Source organism: Ictidomys tridecemlineatus, chromosome 11 (genome assembly GCF_052094955.1).
Source record: "Ictidomys tridecemlineatus isolate mIctTri1 chromosome 11, mIctTri1.hap1, whole genome shotgun sequence".
NCBI classification, from domain to species: Eukaryota; Metazoa; Chordata; class Mammalia; order Rodentia; family Sciuridae; genus Ictidomys; species Ictidomys tridecemlineatus.
This window is the reverse complement of record NC_135487.1, coordinates 112,198,320-112,219,961: the sequence shown is the minus strand read 5'-3', so window position 1 is coordinate 112,219,961 and position 21,642 is coordinate 112,198,320. Positions and strand designations below refer to the sequence as shown.

At 40.5% G+C, this 21,642-nt stretch overlaps 1 protein-coding gene and 1 long non-coding RNA gene across 3 annotated transcripts in view; both read right to left on the bottom strand.

Moving 5' to 3' along the window:
• Nucleotides 1-1,973: 1,973 nt before the first annotated feature.
• On the bottom strand, nt 1,974-13,515 carry LOC144368298 (uncharacterized). 2 transcript variants are annotated; one of them, XR_013428099.1, is made up of 4 exons: nt 13,366-13,515; nt 12,394-12,569; nt 3,691-5,702; nt 1,974-2,466 (listed from the first exon to the last, which is right to left on the bottom strand). It is a non-coding gene; the product is annotated as an uncharacterized LOC144368298 (long non-coding RNA). The 2 variants fall into 2 exon arrangements; XR_013428098.1 differs by having other exon boundaries at nt 12,394-13,515.
• Nucleotides 13,516-14,396: 881 nt separating this feature from the next.
• LOC144368643 (uncharacterized) overlaps nt 14,397-21,642 on the bottom strand; it is a 44,311-nt gene continuing 37,065 nt past the window's right edge. The window contains exons 6-9 of the mRNA XM_078027809.1: nt 17,817-17,967; nt 15,826-16,055; nt 15,299-15,350; nt 14,397-14,601 (exon numbers count right to left, since the gene is read on the bottom strand). Of these exons, the coding sequence (XP_077883935.1) occupies nt 14,397-14,601; nt 15,299-15,350; nt 15,826-16,055; nt 17,817-17,956 (627 nt within the window). The 5' untranslated portion in view covers nt 17,957-17,967. The remainder of the gene's footprint in view (nt 14,602-15,298; nt 15,351-15,825; nt 16,056-17,816; nt 17,968-21,642) is intronic.

Here is a 21,642-nt window from a genome sequence, read left to right as displayed (position 1 = left end):
TCTTTCACTCTCTAGTTGTAAGTTAGCATCCACATTCTGCCTTTGGGTTTGGGACTGCCTTATTTCACAAAGCATGATAGTCTCCACTTCCATCCATTTACTGGTGAATGATATAATTTCATTCTTTGTTATGGCTGAGTAGTATTCCATTTTGTATGTATACCAAATTCTTTATCTATTCATCTGATGTAGGGCACCTAAGTTGGTTCTATAGCTTAACTATTGTGAATTGAGCTGATATTAAATATTGAAGTGGCTATGTCACTGCGGTATGCTGATTTTAAGTTGTTTGGGTATAAAGTGAGTGGGATAATGGGGTCAAATAGCGGTTCCATTCCAAGTTTTGTAAAAAAGCTCCACACTGCTTTCCAGAATGGTTGCACCAATTTCCAATTCCACCAGCAATGTATTAAGTGAATCTCTTTCCCCACATCCTTGCCATCATTTACTGTTGCTTTTATTTTTAATATTTACCATTCTGAGTGGGGTGAGTGAATTCTCAGTGTAGTTTTGATTTACATCTCTCTAATTGCTAAGATTTTAAATACTGCAACCTCTAAATCAAACAAGTTCAGGCAGCTTCTCTCATTTCAGGTTTTTCTGTACTCAATCTGTGTTTCTCTGTGTTCTCCCCTCCCTTTGTGGGGACTCTTTGCTGCTTTCAGTACCCATGTGGCAGGTGAGTTGGCATCAATATATTCTTATATTTTGTTGTTGTACTCAAATTTCTGATTCCCTAGTCCAACTGAATGTACACTATTATATTTTGTGAAATTACTTTTTTATCAACCTCAGTAGGTGTCTATATTCCTGCTGCTGTGCTCATGATACAAGGTAATGCAGCTTTCCACAATCTCACCATCTTCTGGTCTTGCAATACAGCTTTTTATCCAGGATGATTGCTCATCAATTTTAACACTTTTCAGGTTGATGCCATCCCATTTGTGGATGTTTCATTTTATTTCTTGAACTTTAGGAGTGTACTTAAGGAATTCAGTTCCTGAGCCTCAATGTTAGAGTGTTAGGCCTACATGTTCTTCTGGTAGATGCAGGGTTTCTGGTCTACTTCTCAGGTCTTTGATATGCTTTCAGTTCAGTTTTAAGAGAGAGGGGCTAAATTTCATTTGACTACATATGGATTTCCAGTTTTTCCAGCCCCATTTGTTGAAGAGGCTATCCTCAGCACACTACAGTGATATAATCACATCAATGTTTTTAGCAGCACAATTCACAATAGCTAAGCTATGGAGTCAACACACACACACACACACACACACACACACACACACATACATGTATTACTCAGCCATAAAGATGAATAACTTTATAATAGTTGCCATTATATGGATGAATCTGGAGACTACCCTGCTAAGTGAATTAAGTCAGTCTCCCCAAATACAAATATCAAATGTATCAAATGTTTTCTCTGACATTTGGAAGCTAATCTACACTAAGGAGGGAAGAGTGGAAGAATACAAATTCCAGGTATTAGACAAAGGGAAATGAAAAAAAAAGAGTACGGTAAGGAAAGGAAATGAATGGTAAGAAAAGGAATGAAGCTGACATAATTTTGCTATGTACATATAGGAACACAATGCAAAGAATGTCACCTTTATGTACATCAAAAGCCTAGGGTCCTAATTAGATTAAGATATATTCCATGCTTCTATATGATCTCAAAATGGGCTCTACTCTCATGAAAAACTAAAAAGAAGTCATAAAAAACATAATAAAAATGACACTTTAATTTGCATGTCTAAGTTAACAATCCAGGGGGCTGGGTTTGTGGTTCAATGGTAGAGAACTTGCCTCGCATGTACAAGACCCTGGGTTTGATCCTCAGCACCACATAAAAATAAATAGGTGAAATAGAGGCATTATGTCCAACTACAACTAAAAAACAAATATTAAAAAAAGATAACAACCCAGGTTTGAGTTAGACTTGTTCCATATGAAAACCCCCAGAGAGAGATCCATGAGCTACTAACTTAGTAAAGACTCATTCGCAACACAAAGAGGTAATGAAGTCAAGGAATTCAGGTACAGAAGGCAAAAAAGTGTAGAAAGTATACAATTTAAGAGAAGGTAGCATGTGTCTGAAAGATGCTCTTCATAGGGTTGGGACTGGGCTTCCCTGCAGCAGTTATCAAGAATATTAGGAGAGCAGGCATGAGAACAGAGCAGATTTCAGAATGTAAATAGGAAATGTAGATGGAAGGGCAGGTTAGGGCTACAAGGCCATGGGAAGTACAGATAAGACCAAACAGAGGCTCCATCTCCTGTTGGAGACAAGCACAGGTGAAGAGAAATCACTGCAGAAGGAGGAGCTACAATCTTACAGAGTTAAAAGGAGTCAAGTGCATCCCAGAGCCAACATACCTGAAGCCTGAAGGCCAGGGAATCTGCATGCTAGTTTCCTCTTGCTCATCAGAATTTTTCTTGTAATTATCTTCTCTTTGCTGACACCTGTGGCATCATTGAGAACATGCTCTGTAAGTATGTGCAAATAAGACAGGATTTGTAAAATCCAATAGCACCCAGATATATTTGAAAACACTAGAAAATCAGAGTGGAGGTAGGTTGTGCTTTGGGAAAGGAAGAGATAATAAAAATCAAGCAAAATCAAAGGAGAAACACATTATTAAAGAAAGGAAAACTCATCCTAAGGAATTTGAAAATATGCATAATAACGATACACTGCATGTATACCCATTATATATGATAAAGCACATATATAAACAATGTGTAATACACAAGAGGGATCTCTATATTTATCTGATGGATAACTGGTCCTTTGGGCTCTTGACTCCACCTGTGCATGGGAAACTTGCATCTATGATATGTATGGGCTCACATGTCCACTCAAAGGCCCTTGGGCCTTCTCTGAGGAAGTTGAAAGAAGAAGAGGGTTCAGTAACAATCCCAATTCTCCCTTTGCTAACCACTCCTAAAAACCCATTTCTTATGTCCCTGCCAATTGACCCAACCTAGCGACCTAGGCACAGTGACAGAAATCATGTGTCCAATGGACATGTCATTTTTGTACATGTGCCTAGGTATTCTTGGGTGGGTGGTGCCCATACAGAAGTTCCTAAAATAAAGTAATCCAATTGACAAAGAGGGCTTTGAAGTAACTATGACTTCATGTTTTGTATCCAAATAAAATTAATCTTAGTCACTATTTCTGGAGAGAACATTCTACAGAGACACCAGGGCATGGGACAAAAAAAGGAATTTATTGATCTTGATCCACAGGCAGAAAAGATCATGAATAGAAATGGTGGACATCATATTTTTCTTTGGGGGGGGGGACAACAGGGATTTAACTCAGGGGACTTGATCACTGAACTACATCCCAGTCCTATTTTGTGTTTAATTTACAAATTGGGTTTCACTGAGTTTCTCAGCACCCTGCTGTTGCTGAGGCTGGCTTTGAATTCATCATTCTCCTGTCTCAGCCTCCAAAGCCACTGGGATTATAGGCCTGAGCCCCCATGCCAAGCACAGCAGACATACTTTAAAGACAGAATCAGTCAGATCCACCTGACCTCTGTACCTACTCTGAAACAAGATGGGTCTCCTGCCTCTGCATGCACATATCTCAGCCTACACAGTAGAGTTGAGTGCAGAGAATTTTGCTTTCCTAGGGAGAAAAGTGAGATTCATTTGAATTATGATAGGAGTACTCACTGGCTTCATCCATAGCAGAAGTGACTGTAGGCTCAGCTGATGGGAAGACAGAGCTTCTGACAAGTTCTTGTGTGTTAGATGAATTAGGATGATCCAAGGGTAGAAAATAAGTTTTCCCCAGCAGGAGGTCATCCTCTTTCTCCTCCTGCAGTTCACCATTGGGAATGCTGAGACAAGGAAGAATAACCGAAAAAATCAAGGTGGTTTAGAAGCTACAGCCTCCCAGTTGGTTATGATTCAAAGTTGAAGAGTGGAGTCCCCTAACAGGTGCCTCCCTTCAAAAATGATCTAGAAAACCATTTTCAACTCATGGACATAGTTTAGATGCCATAGTATGAGAGAGAGAGTGAGAGCCACCAGTGTCCAGTGTACTGGCCAGATAACAAGCTGATGAGAAAGGAGGCTCAAGTTCATCTATAAAGTACAACTACAGAAGGATCATACAATGAGAAGCAAAGCTGTAGTTGAACCTAGGGCATGACTGATACTGACACTTGCATATAGATGGCCAGCAAATACAGTCTGGTACATGATAGAGTGCCCCAAAAATGTGTGCCTTCTAGAACATTTTCTATCCATTTTTTTGACATAATACTTTTGGGGGGGCGGGGAAGGGGTAGAAAGGGAGCGCATTTCTGTTTTTCTTGCTATGACATACCTGTCTGTGATTATCAGGCCATAGTATAGAAAGATAGTATGCCTCTAATTCTAATTATTCAACTTAAAATAAACAAGTGAATTTGTTAAAAGGAAGAAATGCCCAAGACTGACTGTGCAGTTCTTCTCAGTCACGCCCACTGTACCAGCACCAGGAAGATAAAAGATAACCTTGCTAAAGGGCTCCATCACACTGGGCTTAGTCAACATCACCCCTGCCAACAGTAGTCTTTTTTACATTTGGTCATCAAATGTGTCTACTTTTGACCTCATGGTCTATTCTTTCAGGTTATCCTTAACCCCTTATTTTGCCCTTTCTTACAATCTCCAGATTATTTGTTGTTACCTGGAATTCAGTGAATTTTGGTCTTTTTCATCATCATTTTCATGGTTTTCTACAAACAATTCAAAAACATCCAGGAGTCATTACATAGTGCTATTTCACCCATTTCAACACAGAGCCCAAGTGGGTTCTTCAGTCACCTTGGCTAGACAGGAAAAAGAATCTGCAGGAAATCTTGAAAGTTATTATAATTTCGATCAGGAATGAGCAGAAAAAAAAAAGAGTCATGGAAAATGGAGTGGGCTAAGGGGTGAAGACAAAATGACTTCTGCCACGTATAGCCCAAATAAAGTTCAGTTGTCATAATCTTTCCCATCAGTTTTCACAATTTTTCTTTGTGTGTTGACTTAGTCCTGTTTGCCAAGGAGGGTCCAAGAAGGAGCCATGTGCTAGTGACTTATGAAGGCCATGTTCCCAGAATAAAGAGGCAGCAGAGTCAAGGAAGCAGGGTAGATCAAAAGCCTAGACAGTGTGTGATTCCAGGGAAGGTGGCATGTGTCTGAAAGATGCTCTTCATGGGATTAGGACCCCCAATTAAGCTGGGCTTTCCTGTGTCAGTTACAGGGAATATCAGGACAGCAGATGTAGGAACAGAGCAGATTTCTGAATGCAAACAGGAGGTGGAGATGGAACGGCCTCTCAGGGTGGGAGACCATAAAATAGAGACATAAGACCAGACAGTCTCCATCTGCTGTTGGAAAGAACCAATGGTGAAGAGAAATCACAGCAGAAGGAGCTACATCCTCATAGAGAGAGCTAAAGAGGTAAGTGCATCCCAGAGCCACAGAAGCTGTCACCACTCTACCCGAAGCTTGAAGTCCTGGGAATCTGCATGCCATTCTCCACTTGCAGAAGAGTTGTTTTCTTTTCATGATCTTCTGTTTCATGACACTCATGGTATCAGTGAGGACATGCAGCTCACATCCAGATGTTTTGACAGCCAAGCCTCCAAGGGCATCACCCTCAAGCTTGGGAAGGTTCTGCAGCTCAGTGCAAGTATCCATATTCAATTCTGAAAATAAAACAGGAACTATTATCCTGTGACACAACTATTGACCCCAAAGAGTCACCTAATCAAGAAAGCAGCCTTGCACAAGAAAGTCTAAGGATTGATGTGTAGCTTATAGAGACTGATACTTTCAGGGCTGGGGTTATAGATTGGAGTTAGAGCACTTGCCTCAAATGCATGAGGCCCTGGGTTCTATCCTCAGTACTACATAAAAATAAAGACATTGAGACTGATACTTTCATTTTGTTGATGATTCTGGCATATCCAGTATGATAAACTTGACAGGAGGCAAGTGTGCTTCCAATTCTTGAAAATATTCAAGAAATATGGAAGTTATAGACACCTATAACTCCCCAATATAAAAGGCAATAATACCACTAGAGATCTAGGCAGAGTTTTTAGTCAGGAAGAGATCATCAAAGTTAAGCAAAATCATAGTAGAAGGAAAACTATATGAAAGTAGAGAACTGGGGAAGAATCATCCCTGGAATATTTTAAATCTTACTCTGACTGACTTATTTTATATACAGGCATTATTACTAATAGAACTACTGTATATGCCTAACATATAATGGATATATCTGATGAACAGAAAATTATGAACATTCACATGTGGGATTGTATAATATCAATATTCTGGCCACTAGAAGTCAGAAATAATTTAGAAACCTGAGGGAAAAAAAAGAGATTTTTGAAAAGCAGATGCTCAAAAATTCCCTGTGAGACACCAGAACACAATCACCCAACTGAGCCTGTAGGCTTAGTCTTGACTGGGATTGTGGGAGCACCCAGTAGAGTTCAGCAGGAAGAAAAGATGGTGAACCTCCGCAAGTTTTCACACGTGCTGCTTCAAGAACTACACACCAGTGACACACACTGAGCCCAGGCCAGGGAGTGCTCCACATGAGGCACAGGTGTTTCTCCTCTTGCATGACCCTCAGAGGTTTGTAATGAGTGCAAGGGTGCCCACATATGTCAGATGAGTGTGGCACCTGACATGAGAACCAGAGGCTCCAGAAGCTGATATTGAGGGAGACAGAGAATCAAGATGAACACAACCCAGATTAAGGGGACTAGGAGGGACTGAAACCCAGTCTTCACATCTGAGCAGAATTGAGTCCTTGTGAGGACACTGGCGACATGGCTATGGAGACAGACGAATGGAGAGGATGGACTCAGTGTGGGATCAGCAAGTAGACATTTATGAACTTTCTGTGTGAAGGTGTCCCATTAATTTAAAGAGATGAGGAAAGGTGAAAAGTGAGCTGGATATGTCAGGACACAGAATTGTGGGCCCAGGATTTATACTATTACTGAAAAATTGCTCTATATCAAAAGAAAATATCTTTTGTGAAATTATATTTATCAAATAACCAGAAGTTATCTGAGGATTTGAGATTACAGAGTCAAAGCTTTCATTAAAAAGTTTTTATTTTTATTGAACTGGTACTATGGAAATTATTTTAATAAACCATGAAAGAGATGAAAGCACCTAAGATATGCATCCACTGTTTTCCAGGGTCAGTGTTGGCTACACAGCTATCGATAGCAGAGGAAAGACTCAGCCTGGCTCCACCATCACCACAGATTAACTGGTGATCCAACATTGTCCCCTGACAACTACTCATTTGGGCATTTACATCCAGGTGTGCATCTGAGGCTTGCATCTCTGACACACTGGGGCTCACATGCCCACTCAAAGGCCCATGGAGGCAGGCCTTCTTAGTGACACCTAAAAGGAGAAGAGGGTAACTATTCCAGTTCTTTCTTTCTTTAGTACCCCCACCCAGAATGTCCATTTCTTATGTCCAGGTCTGTTGGGGAAACCAGCTTGTATCTCAGGTACAGTGACAGAGATCATGAGTGTGGTGGATATGTCACCTTTGGTTTCTGTGCCTGGATGCTAAGAAGGCCAGAATCAATAAATGGGATGGCAAACTGCAAAGCGTCTTCAGAGTAAAGGAAACAATAACGTGATGAGAGAGCCTACAGAATGGGAAAAGATTTTTACCACATGCACCTCAGACAAGAGCATTCAATCCTCAGGATGTATTAAGAACTCAAAAAACGAAAAACCCAAAAGAAAAAAAAAACATTAAATAACCCAATAAATAAATGGGCAAAGCACGGAACATGCACCTCACAGCCGAAAAAATACTAATGGCCAAAAGATACATGAACAACTCTTTATTATCTCTAGCAATTAGAGAAATGCAAATTAAAACTATGCAGAGATTCCATCTCACTTGAATTAGAATGGCAATTATAAAGAATTCAAGTAACAATAAATGTTGGTGGGGAATGGGGTGAGAAAGGTACTCTCAAAAATTTGAGTAGGACTGAAAATTAGAGCAGCCACTATGGAAAGCAGTATGAAGATTCCTTAGAAAACTTGGAATGAAACCACCATTGGACATCATCAACAGATGAATGGATAAAGAAAATGTAATGTATATAGAGAATGGAATATTACTCAGCCATAAAGAAAAATAAAACAATGGCATTTGCAGGAAATGGATGGAACTGGAGATATCATGCTAAGTGAAATAAGCCAATCCCAAACACCAAAGGTTATGTGTTCTGACTTCTAGATGCTAACCAGAAACAAGGGAGGTTGAGGAAGGGAATAATAGAAATCTACTGCATTGGACAAAGGAAAATAAAAGGATGGGAGGAGAGGGAGAAACAGGAAAGACAATAGAATTAACTGGACTTAACTAGCCTTAACTAGCCTTGTATTTGAATACATAACCAGGGTAAATTCACATCATAAACAAAAAGAGCGGGATCATCCACAGGATAAGTTATACTCTACTAATGTGTAATTTGCAAAATACATTCTACTGTCATATGTTACTAAACAAGAACAACAACAACAAAGGCAGGTGTCCAGAAAAGAGTGTCCCTGAAGAAAAATCATCCACTTAAGATGGCTTTGAAGAAAATAATGAGTTTAAGGCTATTTTCCCAGGATTATTAAACTCCATCACTGTTTGTAGAGAGGACATTCTATTGAGACTCAGTGACGTGACTGAAATTAAAAGGTTTATTGATCTCTCTCCCCAGGGAGGAAAGATCATGGAAAGAATCTAGGATACCATGGAGAGGGGTGTCCAGTGGTTGTATAACATTCCTAGTTATGGGACCCTCTCTGCATTTCAGAAGCCTATGACTCCTTCTGGCCTATATACCACCTACAATCCATACACATATACAGTCTGTTGCCACCTGGAGGCTGTTAGCAATTATAAGCAATGCAGCAGAGGAGCTGGCTCCTTATTGTAAATCAACTGTATGAAACTGTGAAGAGATATCGGGTTCGTAATCCTTATATTTTCCACATACTACAGAGGCAAATTGGACATTCCTCCTGATATAATTGAGTTCTATGTCCCTAGGGAAATGAATAGATGTCCTCAGAAATTGAGCTGACTGGAGCTTTCCAGCAGCCTCATGTCTATCCAGGTCAGACTCAGGAAGAACTGGGTACAATAGGGCCTGCTGCCCACTACTGTGTTCTCCACACACTCTCCTTGAAAATCCCTCATTCTCACCATGATCTGCTTCAGTTTTCTCAAAATTTCTTCAATCTGACTGTTTGGCTCCATCACCCTGAGAGCACACCTCATCATACTCTCATCACTGGTGTCTAGATTCTTCCACTCTCCTCCTCACTACCTTCTCTTCTTGTGAACTTCCCCAAAGATCAACTGTCTCATCAGGTTAACGTTTGTTAAGATACAGCTGCACAGTGTTACCCATGCTGGCCTCATGCTCCTGGCCATGAGAGAACCTCCTGCTGGGACCACTGAGCCCAGCCTCACTAACCTCTAACTCAATGTCCTGCTCTTACCATGTTCCCACTCTGCTTGGGAAAACTGTATTCCTACATCCCCCTGAATAATTCCAACTCCCTATCCTGCATTTGAAGTCCTCATTCCTGGCCCCACAAGGTTATCCAACGTCACATCCCAACACTCTAATACACCATCCTTCCTTGTCAGGCTGTCTCCTCCCTGACTCTCACTCTGCTTCACTGTCTTCCAGCATTCATGTCTTTGTCTACAGGTGCTGCTCCCTGCCTGTCATGTACTGTGTGTCCCCAAGTCTCAGTTTATCCATTATTAATCATCTGTCATTGAAGACACTCGGTAACCTGCATGAGAGATCCTCTTGACCTGAAGGAGAAAGTATCTTAAACCAATATACCTGTTTGTGAAAGCAATGGTGAAACAGAGAAAAAAAGGAGATTAGACACTGAAGGATTGAAAATGGCCACTGACACAAGAATCTCTTCATGGACTCTTGGCAACGTGGACAGTTTCTTCACAAAGGTCTTGTACAGCATGCTTTCTACCAGCCACTCTGTCGTTACATAATTTTGGTGCGAAGGAGAACTCCTTTTATATGTCCAACCCCTGAAATCCTGGCCCATTCCTTTTCATGAAAACCTATTTAGTATCATTATATCAAATCAAATTTCCTCCCCTTCAATCTACTTCTTTCAGTTCCTTGAGGCTGGATCCCTCAATCATTGGGTACAATATTTATTTCCACTGTGTCTAAACCTCCAGCCCCTCCTACATATAGTATCTATTATGAAAAGTGGCCAAATCTGTGAAGTCCCTTGGGAAAGTCTCACTCTCCCTCAAGAATATTACATTTAAACTACCTTGAACTCAGACTGAAGGGCTTTGGGGTAGTTTGGTCTCAAAGTGGCTGTAATTCAATGTAGACTCACTCTCTCTAACACTTCCTTGAATGACTACAGAGCTACTACTACCCTCTAGGTCATCTGCAATAAATATTTTAAATTGGGTTAGAATTTTCTCCTGTTTTCGGTTGCCTGCTTTTATCAGGGAGGAACCTTGCTGACATTTTTCAAGGCTCACAGTAGAAGATCCTCTGCACCTATTGGAGCCATTTATCAAACTCTAAAAGTATTGTTGCATGCCATTAGTGGGCAAGATGCAAAAGTCCTCAACAAAATATCAAGTTGTCGCTTAGTTATATTCATGTTGTTTCTGCAGGGCTTTCTATGTACACAGAGGATAGGTCCGAGCAGAGAGGTCAGCACCACTACTGTACTTACAGCTGTGTCCTGTTCACAATATACACATTAGGGTCAGTGAACCCACACAGGATGAATATTAGTACAATTAGAATGCTCTTTTTCTTCATTTCAGATTCATGTATAAAGGTGAATGTGTCCATCTCTATTTGGAGGGAATGGATGAGGCACTGGCTCTTCCCAGGGACAAAGTATACTGATTAATAGCTCAAAAACCCATGTGAGAGGCCTTGTGAATTCTTTGTTCCAGAGAATCAATGTCTGTTTCTCTTTGAAATTGTCTCAAAAATATTTGTAACATACAGAATTAGAAATGGGTGAACACCCAACCCAGCCTCCTCTTTGAAAGATCAGGCTGCACAGCAGTAAAAATATGTTGGCTGAGGAGTCAGGCAGACATGGGCCCTGTGTTCCCACCACACACTAGTGGAGATTGGGGGGCAGTGACCATGCTGAATCTCAGTGTCCTCAGCACTACTGTAGAGACACCACCAACTGTGAATAGTGTCTCTTGAGGATTTAATGGAGTAGTCTGTATACAGAGATCCCTTGGTAGTGGTTACAGTTCACACATGTATTTTATTTCTGTTTCTGAAATGTTGTGACACTGAGATTAAACTTTTGCATCACTGCACCTCAGTGGAAATGGGAAAAAGAAAAAGATGGTCACACCTGAAAAGGCACTGACTAAAGCAAGGGTTGGAAAATAAATTTAGTCAGTTAATTTTACTATAAAACATTCTGATACAGTGAGACATCAGACTTCTGCTCTTCCTAAAAACTGATTTAATGAGTAAAGACTCCCAAGAATTTCAAAAGTTTATTTGAGGAAAAGTTGAACTCTACCTTGAGTGAGAGGCAAGAAGAATATATTTTTTTCTCTACATACTCTATAAAGCTTCTACCACTCATGGCTCGTGTTCAACAAGAGTGACATTCCTGGGAATTGTGGAGAGAAATGCTCTCTGCTGTATGAATAACTGGGTCAGTTCCCCATCATGTACACTGGCCATTGACAATTTACATGAGAACATAACTCTCAGATGGAACAGATGATTCAACATGTAATCTATGGAGGAAAGAATCATTTGTGCTCCTTTGGGTTGAAAACTACAGCAATGTATGGTGAAACAGAAACAGGAATGATTAATTGAAGGATAGCCTTCTCAGAGGAAGTTGAGAAAGTGCATGAACACTCAAGAACCATAAAAGACCTCCACAATGATTTTTGAATATTCTATCTCATGAAAAGAAGAGAGGAAATCATTAGAAAATAAATGCAATTTCCAAGGACACTGCAGGAGGAATGATTTAACCCCTTTAAAGACTGAGGTCTGACCAATCCCTCCCGGAAAAAGTTGTAGTGATGTCTGTGAGATGCTTCTAATCCCCTCCTCCTAACTCCAGTCTACCTGAAACTATGACTGGCACCTTGCAGACCAGGATTAAAAAAAAATAACAAAGCTTCAGATCCACCTGACCTCTACACCTGCTGAGAAACAAAATGGTCTCCTGGCTCTTCAGGCATATGTCTCAGCCTAGATAGTGGAGTTGAGTGCAGAGAATTTGTGATTTACCAGGGAGACAAGTTGCATTCATCTGAATTAGGATAAGAGTACTCACTGGTTCCATCCACAGTAGAGCTGACTTTAGGCTCATGTGATGGGAACACAGAGCTTATGACAAGTTCTTGTGTGTCACATGAATTAGGATGACCAGAGTACTGAAAATATTTTTCATCCAGCTGGAGGTCATTCTCTTCCTCTTCCTGAAATTCATTGTTGAGACTGCTGAGACAGCTGAGGCAGGGAAGAACAAAAGATGAAATCACAGTGATTTAGAAGTTACAGTCTCCCAGCTGGTCCTGATTGAAAGTTGAAGGGTGGAATCCAAAACAGGTGCCTCCCTTCAAAAATGATCCAGAAAACCATTTTCATCTCAAGGACATAGTTTAGGTGCCACGGTATGAGAGAGACCAAGGGCCACCAGTGCTCAGTGTAGTGATAACAAGATAACAAGCTAATGAGGAAGGAGGCTTAACTCACCTATAAGACACAGTCACAGAAGGATCACACAATGAGAAGCATAGCAGGGGCCAACCTTGTGCATAAAGCATGGTGAATTTTAGACACAAGTGTCTGATCAATAGTCTCCTGAATGCAAGAGTCTCAGAGACATTTTGCCTTCTTGCACATCCATATTATGACATGATATCATTTTTATTCTATCTATTTTTCTTGCTATGGAATACCTGTTGATGAGTTCAGGCTAACAGTACAGAAATGATTTTTGAGTCTCATCCTGAGTTTGACCTTTACAAAGGGAACATATGAATTATTTAAGATCTAGAAGTGCCCAAGGCTGCTCAGTTATTCTTGAGAAGACTTACTCTTACAATACTATAAAGAAGACAAGGAATTTTCCTAATGGGTTCCATCATCTTGGGTTGAATCAACAACTTCACTGCAATCAGCACTCCTACTGTGCCTTTAAGAAACTTTGACTACATTTGACCTCATGCTCTGTACTTTTAGGATTCCTGCACCCCTTTTATTTTATCCATTTTTTTTCTAGCCCCTGGTCATTCATTGTTACCTGAAATAAAGTGACTCTTCTTTATCATTGTCCTCATTGTCATGGTGTTCTGTAAACATATTCAGAAATGCAGAAGTCATTAAATAACTCCCCTTCACTCATTCCAATACAGACACCTCCCTCAGAAGAAGACATAATTTATGTATATATAATTCAGGGAGCAACTAAGGGACTTAACCTGGGAGAACTCACATGTTGAGTTTAAAGAAATGGTCTGAAATTCTATGCTGATCCATCATGCACAACGTCTTCTGACTGGGTGGATCATTATTATGGAATGCTCTTCATGTAATTGGACAAAGTCAAAATGCAATTTGGTCTCCTGATCCCTGGATACTCATCCAGGTTCTACTGGATTTCACTAACTGCAGCTTCCTTCCTTCCACAAAGCTCATTCCAACACTTAGTGGCTCTGGGCCCCCTCACAATTCTCAAATAGAACCAGTTTCATTCTCTATGAAGAGGATTAAAAGCCCTGAGCCTCATTTTTCTCAATACTAGGGATATTTTTTTTTTTTTTTTTAAAGATCGCAAAGTTAACTTTGGCAGTGTACTAGAAGGAAATTCCTCTTTCAGAACTCTTCTGGTATAAACCAATATTACTACCACCTGATTCTAGCATTTTAATAAAAGCAAAATTAACCATTTCAATGTTCTCTTTTATGTTTTTGGTACCGGCGATTGAAGTTAGCGGCACATGACCACTGCACTACATCCCCAGGCCTATTTTGTATTTTATTTAGTGATAGGGTCTGAGTTGTTAGTTGGCTTTAAACTCAAGATCCTCCTGCCTCAACCTCCTGAGCAGCTGGGATTATAGCCTTGTGCTTGTAATTAAAGAATTAAACTTGAGGAAGAACACAGTAGGAGAGATCAGTTGTCCTAGGTTGTAAGAATAAGGTCATGCAGAGCCCTGATATGCACACACATAAATGATACCTGTGAGTAGGTTACAGTCTCTACAACTTCCCTGATCTTGTTAGTTCTAGGTTTACCATCCTGAATTTGTCACTGGACCCTCTGAAGTATAATTAATAGAAGTGCATTTGTATTTTAATGGGATAGTCATGAGCTGCAGCTAGAGAAAGGGAAACTTCATGCTCACCCAAGAGATCAGCACTGAAGCAGGTGGGCTGGTGGATATCTGATGATTCAGAGTGACTGGGGCAAGTGTTACAGCCCTCATTCAATAAGTCCTGCAGGATTTCTTTCTCCTCTTGTGGGGCTTGTCTCAGACTGGAGGAATAAAGAGTACAATTAAACGAGAGGATTAAATATGAGTCCCAGTTGGTCTAAATAGAGGCCTAAGGGAGTGGTCACAGAAGGGCAAGAGGGTACTCCTTTAAAAGAGAAAGAAAATGATCCTCCTAGGATGTGGGCAGGGTGCACATTTCTTTATGACAGGAGATAGGAAGAGGGGCTCAATCTACTGACTAGAAAAGAGCTGAGGACAGACACTCCACTCTCCCTGTGTGATACAACCATGAGCCACAGCATACACAAAAAATGAACTTTATGTGTGTGTTTTTGAGCACATTTGTATATGTGTGTGTGTGTGTGTGTGTGTGTATTCCCCCCACCCAAGGCTATGACATCCCTGCCAAAAAGTCTTAACAACCAGAAAGAAACCCGATTTATATCTCATACTCAATGGACCCATACAAGACAGGAGATGTAGATTCTGTGAGGTAAAAAAAAAAATTACTTAGTTTGATTATTTCTAGTTGGATACAGACAAGAACCACAGAGAAAAGAAAAACACCTCCTTAAAAGATGGACTTCTTCCATGGTTGAGGAATGCAGTCATACCAGCAGCTTGTGTTTGCCTTTGCATGTGAATAGTGTGGACACTTTGTACCTCTTGGTTTGCTCATCTGGGGACCCTCTTCATATTTAACCCATCCTCTTCCAGACTCTTAACACTCATTGTTACCTGAAAGCCAGTAATTTCTGTTCTTTTCCACTCTCCTCCTCTGCACCACTCCCTGAAATCAAATTCAGAAATGTCCAGTCAGTCAATGAGTAGTTTCTACATCACTCACTACAAACACAGGGGAAGACTGAACTCAATGGAGAATCATTAGTCCCAGACCTTTACCAACACGGCCGTTATATGTCTGTGGATCTGATATGGTACAAACTGGATCCTGATATAAAAGATTTGAGCTATTCTTGAGGATGAAAAGGCATTTTCATGTCTCCAGTAGACATCAGTAACTGGGAAATAACCTATGCCTACCCTACACTTCCCTGTAAACTAGAAGTTGCTATACTTTGTGTTTCATTATTCCACTGTTAGTAAACTGAAGGCAAAATAACAATATCTTTACTTCTAGAAATGATGGATTTCCTTTTGATGAAAGAAAAGAAAAGAAAAAGTTTTGGAGAAGATCTTTTTCTCAGAGGGGAAACAGATAATCATACCTCACTTTAGTGACCATAAACCTATCTGCAACTTACGATATTTCTGGAACTCATTGGCCAGGGTATACACGGTAGATTGACATAAGATGAATTTTTCTTCCAGATCACGGAAATTCAGTTTGTGTTCTTGTAATTCGGCTTGTAGTCCCCGTATAATTTCTTTCAATTTCATCTGAGGCTCTCCGTCAAGGTTCATTTCAGCCCCTCCATCAGGGGAAGGGCTGAAGAATACTGCCATGTTTGTACAGTAAATGTACAGCCAGGCCCTGCAAAGAGGAAACCCAAACATGTTATGGGTTAAAAACAAGTGAATCCAAGAGCTGGATGCAGTGGCAAACGCCTATAATCTCAGAGGCTCAGAAGGTGAGACAGAAGGATCTAGAGTTAGAAGTCAGCTTGAGCAATGACAAGGGGCTAAGCCACTCAGTGAGACCCTGTCGCTTAATAAAATACAAAAAAGGGCTGCATATGTGGCTCAGTGTTTGAGTGCTTCTGACCCAAATATTTTTAAAAAAATAAAATAACCCAAGTAGAATTCATTGGGATTAAGGGAAGACAGCAGCTGTCACGATTCACTTACTGTTGAGAACTAAGTACTCAGCAGTCCACAACACTTCAAACTCCTTCACCTTTCAAACAAGGATTCACACACCTGAGTCTATAGCACGGACTCAAGAGAGAAATGAGGAGGTAGGGCTGAGTGCGCTAGGTAACAGTCTAACAGAATCAGAAGGTGGGAGATGTCACGGAATGTGGCAGCCTCTGCCTTCCAATGGCCTCATGATGGCTGACCCACTGGTTTCCTCAGAAGGTCACTACAGATGTAGACCACCACTCATTGGGCAGTCTCAGTACTTGTGTACCCTCATGGCAACGTTACCAACTTTTCTTTGTTCCCTTCTCCAAACACCATATTTCACATTACTCCTACAGGTATATCTTGAGAATCCTCGAAGTAAAAATGGTTTCACAACAAGTTAAAATTACCTACAGGACTACCCAGTGGTCACCTCATTATTTCCTTAATAATAAGTGGATCATAAGGCTTTTCCTCAAGGGAACAATGCAAAACTGTCAATGTAACATAGTCATAATGTTTTTCTCTGAATATGCAGCCATTATTTCAAAATCCACTAAAAATACACAACAAAGAGTAAACCATGAGTGTTTGAAATTGTTTTCTGTACTCTCTTAATATTATTTTGTTATACTCCATTTTTATTGTGGCCTCTTTTCTCTCACTGGGACATCTGTTGGTGTATAGGACTCTGAAGGAATTCCTCACTTATTACAAAAGTTCCAATTGGCTCAGGCAATAGGAACATGGAAAGGAGAATAGAAACATGGACGACAGCCATGCTAAGTCTCTGTGAACCCTCAACTGTGGGATGCTCATTGGGAAGAAAATTTCCAGATCCCTCTTACTAAGTCCAAAGCAGATAATGTCCAGTGCTGACTCTGCTCTTCATGGCAATCTTCCCTTCACTAGGTCAGGCTACTGGTGTCTGTAATCAATGTTCTCACCTACTGAGAACCATGGCTGAATCTGAAGCAGATACGTTAAGCTCTTTTCAGTAAGGATTGGATACTCTTCCTATCATGCTGCAGGGAAATGAGCCCAGTGCTTTATCTGTAGGACCTCAGCAAATGCATTCATTTGCTTTAACCCACTTATAATGTAAGTTCTCTAGATACATAAAGATTTTACATTTTACACACGTCACAGGGTAAACTGAGGAGCAAAGCAGGGGAGTTAGTTTATTCTGCTTCTATGAACACAAGAGTCATGGACTCTCATCCACTTGAATGTCAGAAAGCCTGGCTTTTAGCCCCACCTTCCTGCCTTTGGACTGCAAACCTGAAAATTACTTCAATTATTTACCTGCATTTGAAATGCAGTTTCAGTAAAAACAAGAGTTGAACTTTGAGGAATGACAATATTAGTTTGTTTTGAAGTGGATAGAAAATGCAGAGGTCTAGAGAAAACATCACGATAATCTTCGCAAGGAAGAACTTATGTGTCTTACTTATCCTGCCTCTTTCTCCAGCTGGCCAGAACATACTCAGTATCTGTTGATGTCATCAAAATCATCTTCAGATCTTGAGAATATGGATTTCTATGAGCCAAACTGGAGAGCAGGTGTTGGTCTGAGAAGTCATCCATCATTGTGCTGGGACCTGTTGGAAACAACCAGTAGGGGGATCAACCTGACTACCAACATTTTTTGATACAGCACTGGCTACACTCACCAATGAGTCCACTATCAATTCTTTCACTTGCTGTTTACAAGACTGACAGTTCTGTAAAAGCTAAGATTATGTTCGACCCATCTCTGTGTTCACAGTTTCCAGTGGGGCCCAAGCACTGAAGCACCTGGCAGGATACACTCAGTGAATGCATAAAAGTGGTTGCATACCACAGTTATTACAATGAAGTCCTTTACAGTGTCATCTAAAGCCTTCTAGTTAGTGTCCCCTTCATTGAGTCCACAGTGCCACATACAGAGTCCTGCACATAACTCTGCATGTGAAGAAGAGAAAACTACCCTAAGGACACTTTGTTTCCCACCTATAATCCACATTGCACTCTAGGGTTTGTAATCTGTGCTTCTGTCAGTTTTAATTTTTTAAAAATTTTTAATTTGTATAAAAGTTAAAGGTTGACTGAAGAAAAGACTTACACATTGACTTATGCTTGTTCTAAAAGGTAGGTCTTAGAAAAGCATCCATGTGCCAGTGATTTACAAAGACCATGCCTCCCAGGAGAAAGAGGGAGTGGAGCTGAGGGAGCTGGGAAGAAAAGGCAAAACAGCCTGCAATGTGTGTGATTCAGGGACAGCATCATGTGTTTAAAGGATAATTTTCATAATATTTGGACACTGAGTTGGCTCTGCATCAGTGTGGCAGTTACAAAGAAGAGCAGGACAGCAGCTTTGGATACAGAAAAGTGTTCAGAGTGAAAACCACAGGAGTGAGTCAATCTTATGCATAACTAAAGTTGAATTTTACACTCTCCTATCAAGTGAATATAGCTTCCTGCATGTGGAAAGTCCCAGAGAACTTGTGCCTTCTAGTCCTCTTCCTGTCAATATTTTCACATCATATGATATACTGGTGTTGTTTGTGTAGCTGCTGTTTTTGCTATGGCAGAACTGTCCAGGATCTTGGGATAACACTGCAGAAAGAAGTTATTCATGTCATTCTCATTTTAGTTCTTTCAAAGGAACAACTGACTTTTTTTAAGGGAGAAAGTCCCCAAGTCTTCTCAGACAGATGACAAAAATGCTCACCAGAAAACAGGCCATCCAGAGTGGTTTAGCAAAGTAAACCAGTGACACCAGCAGACGGTTTTTACCTTTGCAGCTATTTTGGCCTGTTTGTGTGCTCCTTTTTGTCTGATAATTACCCTCCCATGATGATTCCCTGGGGGCCAGTGATTCAAGTGATGCTTTTCTTCATCATGATGCTCTTCACTATTTCCTACAAACAAATTTATTAAAGCCCCTTTAGATATTAAGCAGTTCTACCTCATTCGTTAAAAACACAGTAGCCTATCATGGCACAGAGAAATTATTGGTATGAATTTAGAAAGATCTCATTCATTACTTTAAAGAAATGGCCTGCCCAGGTATTCTTATCCATGAAACAGAGTAGTCCCTGTAAAATAGATCTCATGAGCAGCATGCTAGTTGTTTAACTGGGCAGAGGGAAAAATGTCTTTTTCTCCCCACATGAACAGAAACTAGAGAAAATTGGTAAACTTTGGGAAGCTCCAGCTGTACCTACCTGCTGTTACATGGTTGCTTCCCAGGCACAGTGATTTACCTCCCAATATGACTTTCATAGAAAACATACTCATTCCTCTTCAGGGACCCTATCCCATGACACTCCATGCATCTGCGAACTACACAGGACCCTCCAGGCCTGCTTTTATCACTTAACAAGGGAAAATTCTCTCCTTTTCACCTCTTTAGTATTGCAGTGTACCCTACATCCCACCCTCAGATTTTACTACTTCAACTCCCTAAAACAAACCCTGGGAGTGACTTTCGAAAATACACTCATAAACATTCTCCATTTGAATGCTACAGTTATCATGCAATGTGCATTAAGCAATATTTCTAAGAGGAAACATAAACCAGAAAGGATAAATCTCCCTTGGCCCACAATTAAATCAGCCTGCAAATTCCTTAAAAGTTTTCTTTCTTAGGCCACGCTCTTTTCAATTTCACAAACTTGCACCTGTAACACGATCTTTCCTGAAACTATGCTAGGTAGTTGCTGCCTGCTATCTAAAAGGCACATGCCTGGTCTAGACAGGAACAGTGTTGGGATAGTATGACCTCTACCTACTGGAAGAATCTACTGTCCTTCCACTGAGCCAGTCCTCATCATTCAAGACTACACACAAAATGCAGATACCAGGAGAGCAGGTACAAATATCACTTGCCTAATGGAATCTCTCATAAACTGGGCACTTTGGAGCAGCTTCCTGTGAGCAGGTCCTCTGGGCACCTTACAAAATGCTCTGGCAGCTTGCACTCCTCAGCCAGTTGCTTTTCCTCTCTCTCTTTTTTTTTTAAATAATTGTAGATGGATGGTTTTATTTGTTTATTTCTTTATGCCTTTGTTTGTTTTTTTATGCAGTGCTAAGGACTGAACTAAGTGCCTCACTCATGTTAGTCAAGCACTCTGCCACTGAGCTACAGCCCCATTCCATAACCTTTTTTTGTAAGCAGTGTACTCACTAGCCACATCCAGAGTAGAGTAAACCACATGTTTCTCAGAGAGGGAGGCTGGACTCTTGCTTGGGAGGCCAATGGAGTGAGACAAGTCATGACAGCTGGAATGAGTCAAAAGCACCTCATTCAAGTTGACTTTCATGGGAATTTGAGAAAGGGTGGAGTGTGAGAGAGGGCTTCAGATGCTCAGTTCATTGGTTAGGTAACATTGCTGGTGAGGAAGGACACTCATCTATCCCTATGTGGTTCAGGCATGTCATACCACAATGACAGCAATAACAGACGGTACAACCCCAGAGTCTTTTCTTCCACATTCCTTGAACAAGTTCTAATAAATCAAAGTTCCTCAGGCATTATTGATTCCAAAAGATGTTGGGCATTCAGGCCTTGTTCTTTAATATTTTGATTTTATATGACTTTGGTGTGGTTTGGTCACATTTCTTGCTATGGAATTCAACAAAACAAACAAACTCAGGCCTAACCCACAGAAAATGGGTTTTCTAACTGCCTTTTGCATAGGAGAGCACAGTGGTTCACTGTGAGTGAAGGAAACTTGACTTTAACACCAGGGAAAGACTGTCTCTAGGTTGCTAAGGTAAAAACTAATGGAAGGTAGAAACCAAGAAAAGAAACAAGGGGCCCCCTTCCTGGTTACCAGAATGGATGGAATAAGTACATTCTGTACTTTTGCTCTTCCTTGGGACTTGCAATCTCAAGATATCACCATTACATTCATTATCCATGTTTTTACATTTACCTGGAGTGCACTGGCTCTTTTGCTTCAGATTGCTTTAAGTTTCTGCAAATATACTCAGACAAAAAGAATAACAACAAAAACTTATCCTTATGTCCTGTTACCAACCCGGTACCAATTTATTCACAGGGTGAGTGTATTCTTTATGTGATGAAAGGAAACTCTGAGGAGTACACTCAAGGAACTCTTGGGGTGTATCTTCTGAGAAATGGAAAGGTGTCCTTTCCTTAGTCACTGGTCAGATATCCCTTGTTTGGTCAATTAATAGCATCATACTCTATTTTTTGAATCTGGTGATCAGCTGAAACTATTCATTATCCCAATGATCAAGAAAAACTTAAAGACTGGCTTGTAGAA